At 38.3% G+C, this 21334-nt stretch overlaps 1 protein-coding gene across 3 annotated transcripts in view; it reads left to right on the top strand.

Moving 5' to 3' along the window:
• Positions 1-21334, top strand: part of LOC145660877 (glutamine--fructose-6-phosphate aminotransferase [isomerizing] 2-like) — a 364008-nt gene that overhangs the window by 250108 nt on the left and 92566 nt on the right. For all 3 annotated transcript variants that reach the window (XM_081726310.1, XM_081726317.1, XM_081726323.1), the window contains one exon: positions 14286-14414. In XM_081726310.1, coding sequence (XP_081582436.1) covers positions 14286-14414 — 129 coding nt within the window. The remainder of the gene's footprint in view (positions 1-14285; positions 14415-21334) is intronic.

Genomic DNA, 21334 nt, shown 5'->3' on the forward strand with positions numbered 1-21334 from the left:
TCCTAGCCACGTGGGGCTTAGCGTTATTCTGTAGCAGGAGGACCCCTTTGCGATTCAGAAATGCTGGCTCCAGAGTTTTGAGTTTTTCTTGAACACGGCTCAACTGCTGATAGTACACAGTTGCATTCATGCTCTGACCAGCTGGTAGATGCATGATGCCGCGAGCAGTCCACCAAACACACAGGAGGACCTTCCTCTGGTGCAGTACTGGTTTCGGCTGTTCTGGTACCGGTTCATGGGATGCTAACCAATGATGACCTCACCGTGGAGCCTCATACAGGACCCATTTCTCATCGCATGTCAACACACTGCCCAGAAATGGCTCCTTCCTCAGACGAGACAGCAAAGAAACACAGGTGTGTGATCGCGTTGCCTTCTGAGCTGGAGTCGAATCATGTGTGACGAATCGACTTAACTTGTAGTGCTTCTCAAGTTGATAAAGGTGCTACCGAATGGTTTCTTCACTCACACTTAATTGTAGTCCTAGTTTTTCACATGTCTGGCCACTGTTCGCCTCAATTGCTGCCTGAAGTTCTTCATTTTGTACATGTGCTGGTCTTCCAACACGTGATGCGTCTTCGAGTGTTTCGTTACCGTCCTTAAACTTGTTAAACCACCGCTTCACTGTCCGCGTAGTCACAACACCTCACCAAAGTTCTGGCGTATCTTTCGCCTCGCGGTAGCAGCGTTTGACCCCAGTTTGAACTTGTACAGCATACCGTCCTTATGACGCTGTGTGGAGGTTCCATGTTCACTCTGTCCTTACGCAAGTTCTCGGTGTAACTGAACTGCCACAACTAGTTAGTATGTTGGAAATAGCTTCGTTGGAAATATCTTGGAAATACACAAACAACTGACTTCGTCTTATCTCCATTCGCACTCAGCTCACGGTGTGAGGTCAACAAGAATACACATCTTCATGAAAAGCGATAGAACTTTCTTGGCTTATATATTTTTGTGCTTTTCCAGTATTACTGAGTAAAAAGTCACTCGCTAAAAATTGGACATGGTAATTATGTGTTACATATCCCGTTGATATACTATACATTAGAAATACGAGTTTCCTTTCGACTTGATGGTTTCTCTTATATTAAACGAACTTGAGATCAAAGATAAACCTAGTAGCCGTTAGAGTATGGAAACCTGTATTCTTGTTGAATTCCTTGTGGTATAATTCACTTTAATAATAACTTTAACAAGTTTTCTTATACGTTAGGAGTTTAAAAAACCGTAGAAAACGTCCTTTACCGCATTACCGCAAGAAAATAAAGTCTCATAATAGTGGCGGAAGTAATATTCATGCAAATGCGGCAATAGTTGACGTACAAGAGAATACAACATGAAGTGTTTAAAAATACAAAGATCAGATGTGTAAAATGAGTGTATAAGGGATTCACCAAAGTACGCAACGGATTGAGCGTATAACATGAGAGAACTGTGAGGCGAGGTGTGTGAAATGATCACTTACATATAGACCAATATCCGTTAAGTGGTGGGGAAAAAACAAATAAGCCCATGCAAAATTGTGAAGGAAGGGAATATTGGTTGATTGTTTACGACCTAGTGAGGACGTCAGTACCGAGATTATATATCCTCACCAGGAGGAAGAGAATGTGTGGAGAGGAACGAGAGTTAGTACGTAGGTTTCGTTTTCCCAGCGATTCGGAACAAATGTCAAGTAAGGATGGTAATGTAGCTTACCAATGCGAGGAATAAAGTATCAGACAGTACATATATACGTATAGTAAGTAAATGGTAGAGTAATTGACCTGAAGAGAGCGGTGTAAGGAGAAATATCTTAGATGCGGTGCTGAAAGGGTACATATTCGTCTCAATACAAAGTGACGTAGATATACCGGCGTTTGTGTGTACAGTCAAACGCTGTTGGTCTTTCTTGGATCACAACTACACCTGCAATAATATGAGCAAAGGTTTCTCATCTGTTGTGATAGGAACCTCGTATATGATATATTCACCTAAGCCCATAGAGAGAAGTCGAATGACTTAATGTCGGGGATGTTGGGGTGGCCAAGGTAGAAGTTCGTCCGTATCAATCCCACGATCTTGAAATATTTCATTGAGAAAGTTCGATAAATTTGCGCTGTCATGCTAAAACACAGTTGATGTATACATTCTAATGGTACATCTAAAAGTTCAGGCAGGACGTTTCGTAGAAATGTAAGTGATTTGCTTCATAAAAGCTGATTGGGTAAAGGAAAACCAACAAATGTACTTTGCCACACAATACATTTATTGCAAACCTGTTGAAACTGATATTGCAAAGACAGTATGAGGATTTCAGTATTCCACATGTGGTTGTTAAGCATGCTGTCTGGCTAAAATTAGGCCATTGGTGCACAAAACTATTGTTGGGAAGTCTTGTAGAACAACAGCTGGATGAAGACAGTATTAGCCACATTCGTGTCTGTAAGGAAAACATTCAAGTGACACGATATAACTTGAGCAACTTGTATGAGTGTATTCCTTCATCATAGAACACACTTCATGTATTGAAATGGAGAATGTATAGCGCCCAGTCTATGGCGTATGTGTTGGTCCCAGGAGGGCATCTTCTTGATATAAGTTCGTCCTCCTCAAATGAAGCAGTCCCACTGTATAAAGCGGGACTGGTACGAGAGATCCTATTTCTCGAAGGCAGATATAAGGTTGTTGAAAGAGAACATGAGGTTGTAATATCCTTTTACACACCAGTGGGCATACAGATAACTCGCTTCTGAATTGTTATTTCTTTCCTTCCTATGTATAAGATGCATATTTTTCAGCTCGGATGTAAGATCCACCTTTTGTATATATCTCGAAAGAAGATATGGAGATGTAAACACAAATATCTATTCTAGTGAACGAAACTACAATTCACACCAGAGCATCTCTAAACTGTCGTTTGACTTCCGTAACTAATAAGAAAAAACGGTTACCCACTACAACACAGTAGACAGCCGTCGGCGTTATTCGTTCACAGCACTGAAAGAACTTTAACCATAAAACAGTTACAAACTACTCGTATTCTGCATCTACAAAAACTTACACTGCAAGTCTCCTTCAGTAGATGAGCAGATTCTTTATCAATTTAATTGAAACACTTGGAGTTCGGAACACGTTAGATGTCTGAATTGGCAAGAGTAAGGCCACAACCACAACTCCGGACTGTTGGAGGTCATGTTAACAGAAAATCCATACAACTTTAGGAGCAGTAAAACTACAGTGTGCATTGTGCAGACGATAATAGTATAAAATGGGCGACCTCTCTGATTGGCGCTTGGTTATGTTGTGCGAGGGGGCAAAAGTGGGAACGTGTTCGATGTTTTACTAGAGACAGTGTCCAAGGTGATGAACGGTGGTCGGAAAATATCCTCAGTAATAGGTCCCGCCGAGCATTAAAGAGGATTGTCATTTAAAACCGTTTGCAACAGCGGTGCAAGTGACGAGGAAACTCAAGCAGCCCCTCCTAGTCCGCTGCAGGTTACATGGCATGGATACACAGGATCAGATTGCACGACGAGTCCGCTGATACGGAACTATAACGCTTCAGCACGACGCAAATGGTGCCGCCAACGTGCAATATGGACCGCTGATGACTGGAAACTTCTAACATGGTTGAATGAGTTCATTTCGTTTTATTCCAGGGCCTGTGTTTGTGTGGCGGAGTCCAAAGGAACGTTTGATCAATAAAACGTTTATATCTCTGCCCAACCGTGAAAAACGATGTAGGCTTTATATGATGCTGTAGGCCACAGTACTCTGGTTTTCAGTAGGTTCTGTGCTGACACTCGCAAAACGCGTCACTGTCCGTGATGTAGCCATGGAACCATGTGCATACTATGATCATTTTTTTTTTCCCCCTTTAATGATTGCATATTCCAGGCTGATAATGTGCCTATTCATATGGCTGGAGTTATTGCGGTGTGATTTGAGTAACACCGGTATGTAGTTAAACATCATACCTAACTCTCACACTCTCTGGACCTTAACATAATTGAACATATTGGTCTATTTTCGAGTCACGTATCCGGCATAGTTTCCGCCTCCACTCTCTATTATGGAACTGAGTGATGTGCTGCTCGCGGAATCGTGTAATATTCCACTTGCTACCATTTACAACCTCTGACTCCATTCCACGACACACCAGAGCTGTTCTGAGGGCGAAAGGTGATCCAACGCTGATAACTGGTACTTTCTTTAGATGTATTTATTAAATTGACAAGTGTATGTACCTTCTGTACCTCGATCGTGGTATGTATGAGCCTCGTTCCTGTCTCTAGTTCGTACGGCGTTGTGGAAAGTTGCAAAACGAAAAATAGATTTGGGTGCAATATTGGCTCCAGCTCTTAAATGTCAAATAATTCTCTAATCTTTCTGTACTTTTGATTTAATCGGCAAATAGTATCACACCTACGTATCAACATACCATTTTTACCTATTCAAGATACATAGGCAGGTCTAATACAATTGTACGGGCGTATTCACAGAAAAGTTCCAAAGGACCCCCTTTCTTGAAATTGTCATTATCTTATTTCTCATAGGGTCAGTGTGATTCATAGAAGAAGTTCTTATTGTCCTATTTTTCATAGGACAAGTGTTTTTTGTTACCAGTCCGTGGAGAATAGGAAGAATACTGCATCATTTTCCAAAATACTTATTACGGACTGCATACTGCACAAATAGTATTCATCGGTTTGATTATTCTTGTGTGTATGGTAAGTTCGGTATGATTATTCTTTGCGCTGAAAGTTGTATTCAAACCTTAATGTAGAAATCAGCTTAACACATAAGACGTCACTCGTTTACCCCTTCCTAAGTTGAAGAACGTGATTTTTTTTCAAAATTCTATTTATAATGCAAAAACATATTGATGTGTGAACACTATGCAAACTTCAAAATATTTAATAGTCATGGGTTGCATAAATATCTAGGCGAAAATATTTAGATAGTCTGAATTCTTATTATAAACGCATGACTTCTCAGTCTGTCAGCCAAGCTATTTAGTTGTTGTTACCTGCACTTCCTCCTACCTGACGCCAATACATGTTGCTACCTTGCAGGAAATTTGCAGACGAGCTGATAGCTTGGGAGGACAACTAGCATTATTTAATAACATTGTATTTAAATCCATCATGTTCTATTAAATGATAAAATTTTTAACGTTAGGAACAGACTGGAAGTCGACGTTTTTAAACAAAGTATGGTTATCTTTGCTTTGGATTTGGAAAGGTAATGGTAAGCCCTCGATTCAGGATAGGTTCATGGGAGTATGGAAGTAAGGCACCACCTTTTTCGATTTCTGTTTGTATAGGAGGTGATATAGGTGGCATAAAGCTTCAGCCACCTTTTCCCTGGAATTACCTCAGGTGCTTATTTTGTAGAGGCTTTTTGGACCACTGAACTGCATTGGAATTAATCCTAGGATCGAATCCTGAGTGTCCAGTTGGTAGGTAGACGCCTTGACTGCGGCACCTTGGCCCTGGTTTGGAAAGTACGCAAGAAAATAAACTTTGGCATTAGTTTTTTCCAAAATATTTTTTGTTCCTGGAATGATGATGAAAATTAATACTTTATATAAAATTCGTCTCCTCACATTTTAAAGATCATTTCAAGGCCGAAAAGGTCACTTTCGGGTACAAATGTATGAAACGAAAGCTTTCCCTTTTTCTAGTACGTATTCCTAATCTAATCAAACACTTACATCAAACACTACTGCTTTCCATTTTGAAGATTCGACCTCAGGTTTAGACAGATCACGTCCTTTCGGTTTTGGAAGTTCGCAATATTTCTATTAAATTTTGCACATACGATTTAATGTGCCATCATTTTATTTCAAGTATGTGTGCAATACAAGCCGAGCTAAAACCTGCGACGATTTAACCGTCTCTCTCTCTCTCTCTCTCTCTCTCTCTCTATAATCCGAAAGTAATGCCTCGTATTTTTCCTGGAGATACATAAATAACAACAGCACAACTAAACAGAGCAATACTTCAGCTACGGACTGTCATTTTCCACAGTTCCCACCATTCGTTATGCACTTTTGCTAACGATGAACCAGAGCCTGCATGCCGCACTTCTAAAAATCGGAACCAGCTGAGGCTAACCACTTCCTTACAGCTTTGACAAGCAAGGCATTACAGCCGACATTCAGCTGTACACAATTCTCCTGTCGTTATTCGACGATCAACGCGGATGAGATGATCAAGACGTTCTTCGTTGCGAGGGATGACAGCTGTACAGGGTCGACCGGGCCGTGGGTTGTCATGACAACCTTTTCACCACCTTGAAAATGCCGTACCCATCGCGTCACATTGCTCACGTCTATTGTATCGTCTCCATAAACCTTTATCGAGCGTCGATGGATTTAAATCGGCGCAATTCCTTCAGCAGTGAGAAATTTAATCACACATCGTTGTTTTATACGCACGTCCATATCAGGCTCCATTTTAAAGTACTCCTATGCTGGCGCCAACTACCGCAGAACAACGGGACCAGCTGCAAATAAAAGAGAATGGTTCAAGCATTAGCATTACACCGACACCTGGCACGGACATATAAATTCAACACAGAAAAAGTTATATCCCAGCTCGCGCCGTGTGGACTTTGTGGTGGACAAACACCGTGCTCGTAGGTTTTCTCGGGGTTCTCACGTTTCCTCCCACTTTCTTTATTCCACCATTTCATTCATTTCTCATCATCACGGTCTCCTTTAGCCTAACCGGCATAACCGTGGGACGTAAAACTTATAGATTTCATTTCATTTTTTCAATACAAAAAATGAGCCATTAATTTCGGAACGACCCACATGTATATGTATATATATATATATATAGTATCCTTTTTTGTCAAAAGTAAGTTAAACCAAAAAAATCAATTCATTTCCCTTACGAAATGAAATTATGGTAAGTATTAATAATGGCCCCAATGTGGCCATTGGACATTCCGAATATGTCATATAGGGTGTCGAAATGTCAAGTGTAACGTCCCGGGCCGAAGACACACAAGCAACTGTTCGGGCATGTAGCCAGTTGTACAACTGCTGAATGTGTTATGGGATATATTATTCGACGTTCGCGGTAGTCATACTGTATCTAAGTGGTAGTCATTCCCTAAGGCTCAACTTGGCGGTCAGACACTATACCACCATGTCCCACCCATGCTGGATAGTCCCTAAATTAGGCAACTTCTCATGCAAGAATTAGAAGTATACCGAAGTATATACCGTATAGGACACGCTGCTTTTCCATGAAGATGTGGAGATGTGACTTATTGTGCTAGAAGTTCTATGCATATAAGGTAAGGATACGACTGACGACATCATGAAGTTTGACTCATTAGTCATACTCTCCTGAACGAAAATCAAAAGCGAACGGAATCTGAAGCTTATTGCTGCACCTACTAGGTCATATCCTTGTATAACAAGTGCAAGTATATGATGAATTTCCCTTCCAGCTGCGCGTGTATGGACATGCACACGTCTATCACTGTATTCGAGACAGAAATTACTCTTGAGCTCCCTCGTGGCTAAGCGGTTATGGTACGCGCCTTTGGCGTGGGAGACCCGGGTTCGGTTCCCGGCGGGGTTCGTGTGGTTCGGATTCCACGTTAATCAGTAGGTCCACGTCTCATATAGCCTCGCTGCTGAAAGGGACGCTAAACTAAAATCAACTCAACTCAAGAAATTACTCTTACCACTGAATACTGTTGTTCTACATTGTTTGTTTGAAGTTTAGTGTACCCTTTCATCATCGAGGCTATATGAGACGTGGACGTGCAATTTAAGGTGGAATCCGAACCACGGTAATGCATTCAGTTCACTCTCCTGACACCACAAAGGGCATGCTTGGAATCTAGCAGGTGTCAGGGAGAATTCAGAGAGAGGAACACAGAAACTAGACCTGCCTTCAGCAATCGATTTTTTTGTGTTCGTGCGCACATATGGGAAACCACAATGGCTCTGATTGCACTGATAGTCGCCTTCCTGTAACGAAGTAAAAGCTATCCCTAAAATCATTTTGTTCAGGAACTATCTGATGCGTAGCGTAGTACCGCGGTGCAAGGGGCGAATCACGGGAGACCACTACATAGACAGCAGGCTAATCGTAGTGTATCTGCAGAGAGGGAATGTTGCTATAGTCTGAAAGTCGTCGGACAACACGACGGGTGTAGATGTGTGTGTGAATCACAGTCTCAATCTGTAATGTCAAGACGACGCAAGCGAATGAAAATTACATAACTAAGTGATTTTGTGTGGGGTCACATAATGAGGCGAGAAACTGGATTGTTGTTGCACAGAAATGACTCTCGAGGCGTTGTGACGTATCAGTGATCCATAGACAAGATATATATTATGGCCCATATGGTAGGGCCTACAAACGAAGACAACACACCCTCTATATACTTTGTGTGATGCGAATTTCGTTCAAATTTGAAAATGTATACGTAATGTTCTTAAAATCATTTCGTTACGGAGAAATCTCGAGAGCTGATTCCTTATGTCACGTTGAAGATTTTGAAATAGGTAAAATTAGGTTGGGCAATACCAAAGTAAGAAATATTTTCTAAATGCCTGGACGTGGTCATTTAATATCGCTGTGAGTGTTAGGGATGGTTGTAGAGTAGAAAACGATACAGGTGGAGGAAATGTAGCTGCACACGTAATCGTTTGTCATTTTGATGATCATAATTTTCTAGTCTCTCTCAGTTTTTAAAACTGAAACACAATCTTGTAATACTACTTAAAATTTGCAAAGGAAACCATCGCCCAAATCATACTTGCAAAACGTACTCATTATAAGTTATCCTTAACATCCTTTATATCTCCTTGATTTGGCTTCGCCGGCCCTATATCGAAATCGTTAATACTACGGACATTCCACAGTCAGTGAACCACATTCGCTGTAAACACTGTAGATCAAACGAAAGGAGAACAGCCTTCTGCATGACTTGACAGTCAAAACAAAAATAAACATGATTAAATATCATTCATATAGCAAGCAGTAAGAGCAATGAGTATTTACGGACTTTTTGTCAAGTGTGCATTTTGACTTTTCTCGCCTTTGCTGATAGCGGCATTCTTCACTAGTGCTGCTGTGGGTGTGATAAGACAGTTTATCACAACTAGAGGAAAGAAACGAACTTGAGAACCTTGACTGGACTGACCATTCATTTTACTTTATTTTACGTTACAACAACGAATTTCCAGTTGAATTTGTAAACAAAACACCTCCTAGAGTATTAATATTTTGACCCCCTTCCGCTCAAAAACACCTCCTAGAGTATTAATATTTTGACCCCCTTCCGCTCAAAAACACAAAACCCGCTTTGTTGTGTGTTATGGTATACTAAAGGAATAACTATTCCCCAAATATCAGATTCTTTTATCCAGGCCTATTGGGAGATATTGGACAGTGAAATGTGCCAAATTGACATAATTCCCCAACTTTACGATTTTTTCCATGCTTTTGCGAGCAGCTACAAGTCTGCAAATTTTTGAGTATAAACTTATGACCTCGGACTACATGCACACAGAAATTCAGACCTCTACGTCAGTTGCTTCCTCTTCCCAAACATGTCTTCAATGTACAAAAATGTTGCAGCTATAGGCCCTGATTTCACCCCTTTTAAGTGGTTTTAGGCAAAAAATGTTAAGAGATCAAAATTTTAGCTCAGAACAAGTTGGAGACGTCCAGAAATTTTCAATTTGGTAGGACAAATAGATGCTGAGATATTCAAAACAACGTAAACGCTTAAAATCGAGAAAACGCAAATTACCGGCAACCGCTGCGTCGCCATGTGATGTTGAAAAATATAATTAATTGTGGTTTTAAAGTACTCTTATATATAGGATAAACATTCATGAAAAAATTATGTTTTATGGAGATTGTCCAGCGGCAAATGCTTCATCACTTAGAATGGATTGACCCAGATACGAGAAATCGGGCAAGCAGATAACCAGTTTCCGTCAGAATTCATTTACCAACAAAAGTTTCACAGTAATGATAATATATATAAGTATTTAAAAAATGTTACAAGCACAGTGATTTCTTACACTACACACTCCGAATCTCAGCAACATGTCCAAAAATAACATACATTGGCACACTGGCCGCGTCAAAAGAGTATCTCACAGGCGTCTGAAACTTTGCTGGTCTTTCTGTTGTTGAACCAATCTCATACCAAGCGTATTTAAGGACATCTCGATATGTGACGAGGAGAATTGATTATGCGTCAATGATCGTAGTTTTATGATATTGTCCCGCAAATGCAAGTTAATGTCGGACCGTTGTAAGATCACAGTATCAGAAAAGCGCTGCACAAAGGTCTTCTACAAACGAAAAAAGTTACATCCATTGGTTGCAGTTTCCATGTTAGTCTTTGTTTTATTTTAAGCAGAGTTGTATCCTTTTCTTTCCGCTTAACTTCGCGTAATGTGTTTTCACAATAACTACTCCACGGATCTGATAGCCGGCCAGTGTTCCATTGCGTTGTAGGAAAATACAGTTGAGCCAACCACGTTCGAACATATTTCTTTGTAAGTTTGCGGACTTCGATGCAGCTAGATAAATGCTACGAGAGTGAAACACGGTGGCCTGTACACTTGGACCGAACTCACTTTTGGCTTCTCAGTACAACAAATGACGGTGACAAATCCCATCCGGGGATATTATAGGTTCGAAGGTACACTCATGGGTTGTACAACTGTTTTCATACCCTACACTGTCAAGTTACGATCGCTATGCGTTTAGGTTAAAACCCGCTCTAGTCCGAATTATACACATTACTCTGACCGTATTCCTGTATATAGTGTTTCACAATGTTTATGGAGTCACTAATTGTTCTCGCGGAGTCCAAGTCCCCTGTTGCGTGTGCAGTGTATATATATATATATATATATATAATATTTCACTTTATGTGATGCTGAAAATGATGGTATGCCTACTCTGCTACTAGGCTACATAGCCCGTCTCCAGAGATCCACATTGTGTATAGAAAAGTGTGCGTGTAGATTCTCTTTAAACATACGTAGAACAAACTGTGACACTTTCACTATCTTGTCCTTCCGTGTTCCTCCAGCAGCGACCATTTGTCCCATCGTGCTAGCTGTTCTCTTGATGTGACTTTTCTGTATTTGGTTTGTGTAAGAAGAGACCCACGGATAGAGGTCTCTTCTCACAACTTTTTCAATACGTGATGGCGTTTTGTTTATACACGAGAATGATGTCACCATCAGATGCAGTGCCAAGGCTAGTACACACTTCCTTGGCAGTCGTCCCCCGGTAAATAATACACGTCGTCCAGTTCTCTTTTTCCATCGTCATTTGCGAGAGCTAATGTTATAACTTGTTCAGTCTGAAACGCAGCTCCCTCTTCCATCCAATTATCCAGGACACTGTAGGACACTTACTACGTGTTTTCCTGCGGTGTAATTATTGTATCAGGAAGATGCATTACGTTAAATGCTAGATGCAGGAACTCAATAACATTTGCAGATTAATTGCAACCCATCTTCTCGTCTCTGTAGTTTCTTCCTGTGATTAGTGTATTGTTTCCGAGCCATATAAATATTCCTGGTGTATCATTGTGTATACATGTTAGAATTCAACGTAGTAAGTATACATGTGACCTCTTTCTCCTATATTTTTGTACGCAATGAGTGAACAAACACATTTCTCTATACTTATTATGTTCATTACTACACTACACCAAGTTCCACTGATGATATGCGCATGTATAACCAATATCACTTCATTACATCACGAACAGTCAATAAAACGATGAGTACGTTTGTACAACCTCTTGAGCTTTCTCTGTCAAGAAGTATTTAAAAAATGTTACAAGCACAGTGATTTCTTCAAGCACAGTTTGCACATTCTGATACTCCATATCGCAACTTGAAAGACAAGTACAACTCATGTATTGTCAACTCCACAACCCCCAAGGCGCATATTACGTAAAAGTACTTCAGATCATGTGGAAAGGAGAAAAACAACATTAAACTTCTGCAATAGTGATATTTCCCTGCATGTACATTCTTCTTTCAAAGGTAATACAGTCAAACGACATTTTATCTTCGATTAGGTACATATCAGTACTATATGTATCGTGGACTGACTTTTGGTATTGCGTGAACGTACTGGGGGTTCGTGGCCCCAAGAACAGTTTTCCCGTAGAAAAGAAACCTATCTACGTAATTTATGTCTAGTATCTGTATTTTAAATTTCACACCGTTCAACTGCTTGTACTTCTCGCATCACACATTTCCTGCTTTTCACATGTCTCGATGTTTCGAGATGCCTCTGCCCCTTGCTGTTCTTTTCGGAATGACTATCCACACATCTTCCTTTCTTTTAATTTCATTATGTATCCCCTTCTAACTACCTTCAATCCTGTTCATCCGTTTATGTGATATCAGTTGCCGCAATTTATCACTGAGTTTCTGCCACCAATAACGCTTTCCGCAGAAAATTCAAAATATTTTTCTTGTTTTACACACATTCTTCAACGCAATTTCATTACAATCATACATATATTTTAAGTACTTCTGAGCTACCATCATTACTAATTTTAACATTTCGTAGCTATAAGTTTGGAAGGGCTTTTGCCCCATTCAAACGATTCTTTCAAAGAAAATGCAAAACACGTATTCTCTTATTTTATATGTAGTATATCTGTACGCAATTTCGTTCGCTTCGAATTATTGTTTATGCATATTTGGCGTCAATTTTAAAACCTTTGAGGGGGGGGGGTGAGATTTTACACCCAATAACCAGTTTTCCGCAGAAATTAAAAAAAAAAAAACACGTATTGGCTTATTTTATACATATTATCCCTCAACGCAGTTTTGTTACAATCTTGCATGCACTTCAGGACTTCTGAACTACCTTCATTTTTAATTTTTACATTTGTCTGGTAATAAGTTTGGAAGTCCCTCTGCTCCACCCAGACGCGTTTTGAAGAAAAATATGAAATATGTATTTCCCTATTTTGTCTAGTATATCATGCACAATTTCATTCGCTTCAGTCTACTTTTTTCCTGTGCTTTTGGTGTCGAGTAATAAATTCTTCGGTGGAGACTTTTGCCCCCTAAAAAAACATTTTTCCTCAGAAAATTAAAAAAAAAAACGCGTATTCGTTTATTTCATGTGTAGTATCTACCTGCCAAATTTTATCAAAATCTGGGGGGCGCGGTGGCTCAGTGGTAGAGCGTTCACCTGTGGTGCTTGGGATCCCGGGTTCGATCCCAGCCCCCGCCAAGTGAACTTTGTGATGGACAAACACCGTGCTCGGGGGTTTTCTCGGGGTTCTCCCGTTTCCTCCCACTTTCTTCATTTCACTCATCTCTCATCATCACAGTCTCCTTTAGCCTAACCGGCATAATCGTGGGACGTAAAACTCAAAGATTTCATTTCATTTTTTATCGAAATCTGCTTGGATCACTAAGTTTATGTTCCTTGTTAAAGGTCACTCCGTATCTTTTCGGTCGTTATGAGGTATAATTTATATGGGCAAGGAAAATTAAGAGAGGATAATTCCCTGCTTGCCATTAACTCCAAGCCTGTATCAGATTCAGAGCGCACCACGAATGTCACAACATAGAACTTGCAGTTACTCACTAGTGTGTCAAGTTTACCACCGAGTTACTTTCGTAGTGAATGTGTCACGATAGGTATCCAATAATGTTTCAGAAGAATGTATACAATATTATTTTAATTTGTATTCTGTACACACGGTACTTCTTACAGTTCTGAGTCTTTCTGCATTCTATGGGTAAAAAGTATACTACGAAGAAACCGTTTTTTCTTATTACGTATATTTTTCTATTTCTATACTATATGTTTATTCTATTTCGCATGATCACTAATTAATCAATTATGTTTACTTGCTTGTAGATGTTTACATGAACGTTACTAATACTTCTTGTATGACTAAATTTTATTATCACTCATACCTCTTAAAATATGTCTATTGTTGCAGTGTCCTAGTGCTTGCAGTGCAGTGCAGTGCAATAGTAAAATATGTAGTGTCAGCTGATTCTTTCCTATAATAAGTATTCTTGGCAAATTATTCAAATGAGAATGTAGTGCTGTATCTAGTTACAAATGGTATAGTAATGAGGATTATCCAGCAATAGTTCCAAGGATTAGTATCTGCACCGTAGCAATTGCCAACTACAATGAGAAGAAATATTATTGTATTAATAGAGAGGAATTATTGTATTAATAGCATTCAGTATCATTAGTTGATCCGCTAGATCTAATACATCGTATTTATAATATTTTCAGAAAGTAAAAGAATTGACTTACATGCACAGTGAAGGAATAATGGCAGGAGAACTCAAACATGGACCTTTGGCACTAGTAGACAAAGCTATGCCCATAATTATGATCGTTACGAGAGATCCTGTGTACGTGGTAAGTGTAAATGAAAGAACATTGCAAACATGATGTTAAAATTAGTAGGATGGAAAGAGTTTATTTTCTATAGAATCGGAGCTGACACAACGTATTTTCGAAGTAAAATAAATGTGGTTCTAGGTAAGTAGAAGCATTATTTGTTGAACTATATTTCTGTGTGAATTTTCATGGGGACCATTTTCCACCATCGTAAATGTTGTTTTGCTGTATATTTTCTTTATTACGAAACCGAAACCTAGTATGTGTAGTTGTTTAAATCTTGTTTTTCTTTTCTTTTCTTTTTCTTTCTTTTCTTACAATCGTGCCGTATAGATCATGAATTTCCTTGAAGTAGAAACGTTAAAGAATATTTCGGCTCTCAGATAAGAACATAAAATACTTAGTATAATTTTGCTTGTGAAAAAGCTGTTATATATTGATGTATTTATCACACTTATGGCAGTCATTAAAAAAATAGATTTTTCTAATTAGTACCAAAACTATCATAATTTTATATTCAGTTTCGAGGATGGTTCTGTATTCATAGTCGCATGATTCTTAGTTTCGAGCCTAATTAGCTGGCAGAGCCAGCACCAGTTCGAACTACAATGGAAACTATAAACAGAATAAAAAATGGAAAAAATCGTTTGATAAGTCTATAGAAGGGGACTCCCAATGAATCCTTATTCACTGTAACGAAAACCCTAGATATAGCCAGGAAAACTACCGGAGAATGGACAAGGAACCCAATATAAGTACTCCAGTAAATCAACTACCTTACTGCCAAAGAATACGCATGCCTTCAATTTTCAGCTTAGATCCGATAAAGGAAGATAAAAATAAAAGAGAAAACCGATTCGGTAATTTGGAAAAAAATATATATAAAAGAATGAATCGAAGTGCGAACCCAAGAACTTGAGCTACGTTGATTGTCACACACAAAGACTATCACTAATATTTGCATCAGAAAACTCATCTTGGCAGTACGGGACTATCTCTGTTCGAAATACAATTAGAAACACGAACTGCATACTCGAACGATAATTTGCATATACATTAGATGATAAATAGTTACTTTAATTTCTTGGTAAACATAATAATTTTGTAGCCATCTTAACGTGAATTTCTTTGTATCTCCTCGTTTTATTTGCGTACAAATTTATATAACAATGTTCTTACAGAAATCAGGTAGTTTTGGTGTACTATTACTATTTAGCAAATAAAAATATTGTTTGAGAGGGGGGACTCCAACTCACTATTATGCGTTCCAAGAAAAATTATAGTTTTTGTTCATAATTCCGATTTAAAATGCAAATGCTCTGACATAAATAAAGTTATATTGATATATTCACTTGTTTGGTTATGGGTATGGTTATGGTTTTAATTTTCCAATACATTGACCAAAAAGTATCAGACAAGTACTTAACCAACTGCTCATGACAAACGGAACTGTCTCCCATTCAACCATCAAAGGGTTCTAATTCTGATGCGTCAAATTTGAATGTGATGACGTGTATTTGTTATTCATTCCCTCACATTCAAACACAAGAAATACACTTAAATATCTCTCAAAATATCAGGGAAAAGGCTCGATTCATACTAAAACGTCTAAGGCAATTCCAGTCCAGGTGAGTCCATGTCTATCCCATAGTGTGTAATGGTGTATTATAATTCAGAAATCATAAATAAAAATGAAATACACTGAAACTATATTAGCTCCTATACACAATCAACACAACAAAATCACTTTATGCTTAACACATATCACACGTAATACACATGTATACAATATGAAGAAAACTTTTTTCGTGAAAGAAAGGTACTAAATGTTGTACAGACTGTGTAAATTTAAATTTCTATTTCGAAATTAAGCCAATGTACGGTCAGAACGACGTATAACATTTATTTATGAAATGTTAGAGCTGAAGTAAACGAAACTAAATATACTGGGTGATATCAATTAAAATAAGTAACTACTCCTGAGAAGTCCTGCTCGAGAATCGGAGTAACTACACCTGGAGTAATCTCCCCCTCAATTTCGTATCAATAAAACAAGCCATTACTCAGGTTTAGTCTGCTCCAGATTTATAAATGTTTTAATGTTTTCTCGCGCTTCCTCTGCACGTAGCACTGAGTCGTATCAATAAAAGAAGTGGTTACTCATTTCTACCATCTGTGGGCGGTCATTTCGTTGTGGGTAACCTATGGCGCAGTATCCATGGAAGGGACAAGTAGCAACGACAGTTTCAATCAAAGCGCATTTGTGGATATTTTAAAAGTTTCCAGTGGTACTTTCGAAGTCACAGTTACCAGAAAGTAAATGAAGGCAAGTACAGTGAAATGCAACGAAATATCAAATACATCTACGACAGACACAAATCCAAAAGAGAATCTTTAATATTTGAGCGAGAATAATAATAATAATAATAATAATAATAATAATAATAATGAAAAAACCGGGAAACAAAGTTCAAATCCAGCAATATCAAGATTAACACGACAAGCGCATATCACATCTTGTCCAAGGTCTTTGTAGATTGTTTGGCTTAAGAACGAAATCAGACACTTAGCCCCTTTTTTTTCTTTTAAAACAAAGTCCACCCAGTCACATCACAAAGCACGTCCATCCGATTGCGTTTTCCACATCATACTTGTCCCCTTTCGCCTTGGCATAAAAAATACATTCTCATGTATACACCCTTCCTATCAACGTTGAGTTGAGTTTAACGTCCTTTTCAGTAGCGAGGCTATATGAGACGGGACCCACTGATTAACGTGGAATGCGAACCACATGAGCTCCCGCCGGGAATCGAACACGGGTCTCTCGTGCCAAAAGCATGTACGCTAACCGCTTAGGCACAAAGGAGCTCTTCCTATTAACGTATTCGTCTCCAAAGTACTAGGTTTCTTTATTTCCGTGTGTGTATAGTCAAGTGCTCCGATAGCACCCGGAAATGTATATTGTTCTTGCCACTCTGCCTTTGCTGTTTGCATATTATGCACACTTCGGAAACAATCAATTTTCAAATATCGCAATAATCGCATCCATTACACTTGTAGTAGTCATAGACACAGTACTTTGAGCCACACCAGAATCCCCTGACATTCCGACCTGGAATCCCGGATCACTCACGTAACGTAAGAGAACCCGCATCTTTTCCTCATTACGTAGTGCACCATCCCAAATTTAGGTTGATTCTCCTAAAAAATGTTGTGCTAACCACTCTACATTTTCTTTCATGAACCTATGTTTTCTGTAATCTCCATTTGCAACATTTCGATGAAGTTTATAAGAGTTTATAAGTTTTTCTACGTAGCAAAACAATCATATACTCTGCTATATTTAACACGGAGTCACTTATTTAGCTTGCTCCATAAATTTGGAGAAGTTAGTAGCATCACAGAGAAGTCTTTGATTTTTATTGATATCAAACGCGGAGTAGTTACTCGGCTCGAGAATAGAGGTGTAGTTACTTCAAAAGGGCGGGCCTTCTCCGAGGTCAGCCGAGACGAGTGGTGCTCAGTTCTCTTTTTATTGATGCCAATGCGAGTAACTACTACAAAATTGGGAATAATGAGTAACTTCTCCGTTTTATTGATATCACCCACTATGTCTTATCTTCAGGTTACGGAAATTAAAAGAATTAGGAATACAATTCAGAAAGCTCCTCTAGAGAAATTCATATATATATATATATATATATATATATATATATATATATATATCTGAATTTAGGGTGTCCCTTATTTTGGGTAATTTCGTGTTGCGATACGCACACCCCGAAACGTATTCTATTTGACCATAAACACGCATTTGTGAAATAGCAGCTCTCTACAAGAACGTTAACCCGTGCCGACTTGACGACAAAGTCATATAATGGCGTTTCCACATTATTATATTTAGAATTTCCAACCGTGATAACGGAGAAACTAAAAGAGACAGAGAAATGAAACTTCGCACGAAGCAACTAGAAAAAGGGCGACATCTGTTTGTGTATTGGCAAACAGCACCAGATAAACAGTGTTGCCAACCCAAGACAAAGTTGTGGTTTTGTAAATGGAATGACCTAAAGTGAATATCATCATTAGAATCAGCAATGAAAATAAAGACAAAAGAGATTGTCAAGGTAGATCAGTGTTGCAAACTTTTCGAGCAACAACGTGTAATATCTGTTGGCGCTCACAGGGAGTGAGGTACTAACGTTTTGTACACCTTAAATCAGATATTAACAAGAACTGTTGGCGTTGACTCTAAGTCTAGAAGCATCCACTGAACAATATTGCCATCAACAGAAGGGAGAAATTGAGTTTAGAAGAGATACAATAACTCAGAAAAGGTCACTAGTGCTGTATGCTTTAAAACCTATAATGCAAGGCGGTAGAGCATGAGAAGTAGAACCGTGGATATGTAAGATCGATAACTGACCGAGATATACGATATCTTGTAAAAGCTGACAAGTAAGGTTTGTGAAAGGTGGCAACGCTGCACAGCGAGTTGGAATCCCAACAATCTGGTTAAAATATGAAAATAGCGTTCAATTTGCATGGGTTTAAGTCCTTGTGGGCTTTTGAGGACGCTGAAAACCATTATGAAATCAAGAGTAAAAAAGCCGCTGCTGTGCAGCGTTGCCATCTTGTACAAACCTTAGTTCTCTGTTTTAACAAGATACCGAATATATCTGTCAATACGTAGGTTATCAATCTCACCTAACCACGCCTATTCCTCATGCTCTTCTGTCTTGCATTATAGGTTTTAAATCATACAGCACTAGTGACCTTTTCCGAGTTATTGTATCTCTTCTAAACTCAATTTCTCCCTTCTGTTGATGACAACACTGTTCTGTGGATGCTTCTAGACTAAGAGTCAACGACAACAATTCTTGTCAATATCTGATTTAAGGTGTACAAAACGTTAGTACCTCACTCCCTGTGTGCGCCAACACATATTACACATTATTGCTCGAAAAGTTTGCAACACTGATCTGCCTTTACAAACTCTTTTGTCTTTATTTTCATTGCTGATTCTAATGATGATATTCACTTTAGATCATTCCATTTCCAAAAACACAACTTTGTCTTGGGTTGGCAACACTGTTTATCTGGTGCTGCTTCTTAATACACAAAAAGATGTCGCCCTTTTTCTAGTTGCTTCGTGCAAAGTTTCGTTTCTCTGTCTCTTTTAGTTTCTCCGTTATCACGGTTGGAAATTCTAAATGATATTATAATGTGGAAACGCCATTATATGACTGTCGTCAAGTCGGCACGGGTTAACGTTCTTGTAGAGAGCTGCTGTTTCACAAATGCGTGTTTATGGTCAAATAGAATACGTTTCGGGGGTGTGCGTATCGCAACACGAAATTACCCAAAATAAGGGACACCCTAAATTCATATATATATATATATATATATATATATATATATATATATATATATATATATATATATATATAATAATGAATTTCTCTAGAGGAGCTCTCTGAATTGTATTCCTAATTCTTTTAATTTCCGTAACCTGAAGATAAGACATAGTATATTTAATTTCGTTTACTTTAGCTCTGACATTTCATAAATAAATGTTATACGTCGTTCTGACCGTACACTGGCTTAATTTCGAAATAGAAATTTAAATTTACACAGTCTGTACAACATTTAGTACCTTCCTTTCACGAAAAAGTTTTCTTCATATTGTATACATGTGTATTACGTGTGATATGTGTTAAGCATAAAGTGAATTTATTGTGTTGATTGTGTATAGGAGCTAATATAGTTTCAGTGTATTTCATTTTTATTTATGATTTCTGAATTATAATACACCATTACACCTAGACTGGAATTGCCTTAGACGTTTTAGTATGAATCGAGCCTTTTCCCTGATATTTTGAGAGATATTTAAGTGTATTTCTTGTGTTTGAATGTGAGGGAATGAATAACAAATACACGTCATCACATTCAAATTTGACGCATCAGAATTAGAACCCTTTGATGGTTGAATGGGAGACAGTTCCGTTTGTCATGAGCAGTTGGTTAAGTACTTGTCTGATACTTTTTTGTCAATGTATTGGAAAATTAAAACCATAACCATACCCATAACCAAACAAGTGAATATATCAATATAACTATTTATGTCAGAGTATTTGCATTTTAAATCGGAATTATGAACAGAAACTATAATTTTTCTTGGAACGCATAATAGTGAGTTGGAGTCCCCCTCCCAAACAATATTTTTATTTGCTAAATAGTAATAATACACCAAAACTACCTGATTTCTGTAAGAACATTGTTATATAAATTTGTACGCAAATAAAACGAGGAGATACAAAGAAATTCATGTTAAGATGGCTACAAAATTATTATGTTTACCAAGAAATTAAAGTAACTATTTATCATCTAATGTATATGCAAATTATCGTTCGAGTATGCAGTTCGTGTTTCTAATTGTATTTCGATCAGAGATAGTCTCGTACTGCCAAGATGAGTTTTCTGATGCAAATATTAGTGATAGTCTTTGTGTGTGACAATCAACGTAGCTCAAGTTCTTGGGTTCGCACTTCGATTCATTCTTTTATATATTTTTTTTTCCAAATTACCGAATCGGTTTTCTCTTTTATTTTTATCTTCCTTTTTTATTTTCATTGCTGATTCCAATGATGATATTCAATTTAGGTCATTCCATTTACAAAAACACAACTTTGTCTTAGGTTGTCAACACTGTTCATCCGGTGCTGTTTGTCAATACACGAACAGATGTCGTCCTTTTTGTAGTTGCTTCGTGCAAAGTTTCGTTTCTCTGTCTCGTTTAGTTTCTCCGGTATCACTGTTGGAAATTCTAAATTATATTATAATGTGGAAACGCCATTTCATGACTTTGTCGTCAAGTCGGCACGGGTTAACGTTCTCGTAGAGAGCTGCTATTTCACTAATGCGTGTTTATGGTCACA

The sequence above is a fragment of the Thermobia domestica genome, chromosome 1, assembly GCF_964235325.1.
Source record: "Thermobia domestica chromosome 1, izTheDome1.hap1.1, whole genome shotgun sequence".
NCBI lineage: Eukaryota > Metazoa > Arthropoda > Insecta > Zygentoma > Lepismatidae > Thermobia > Thermobia domestica.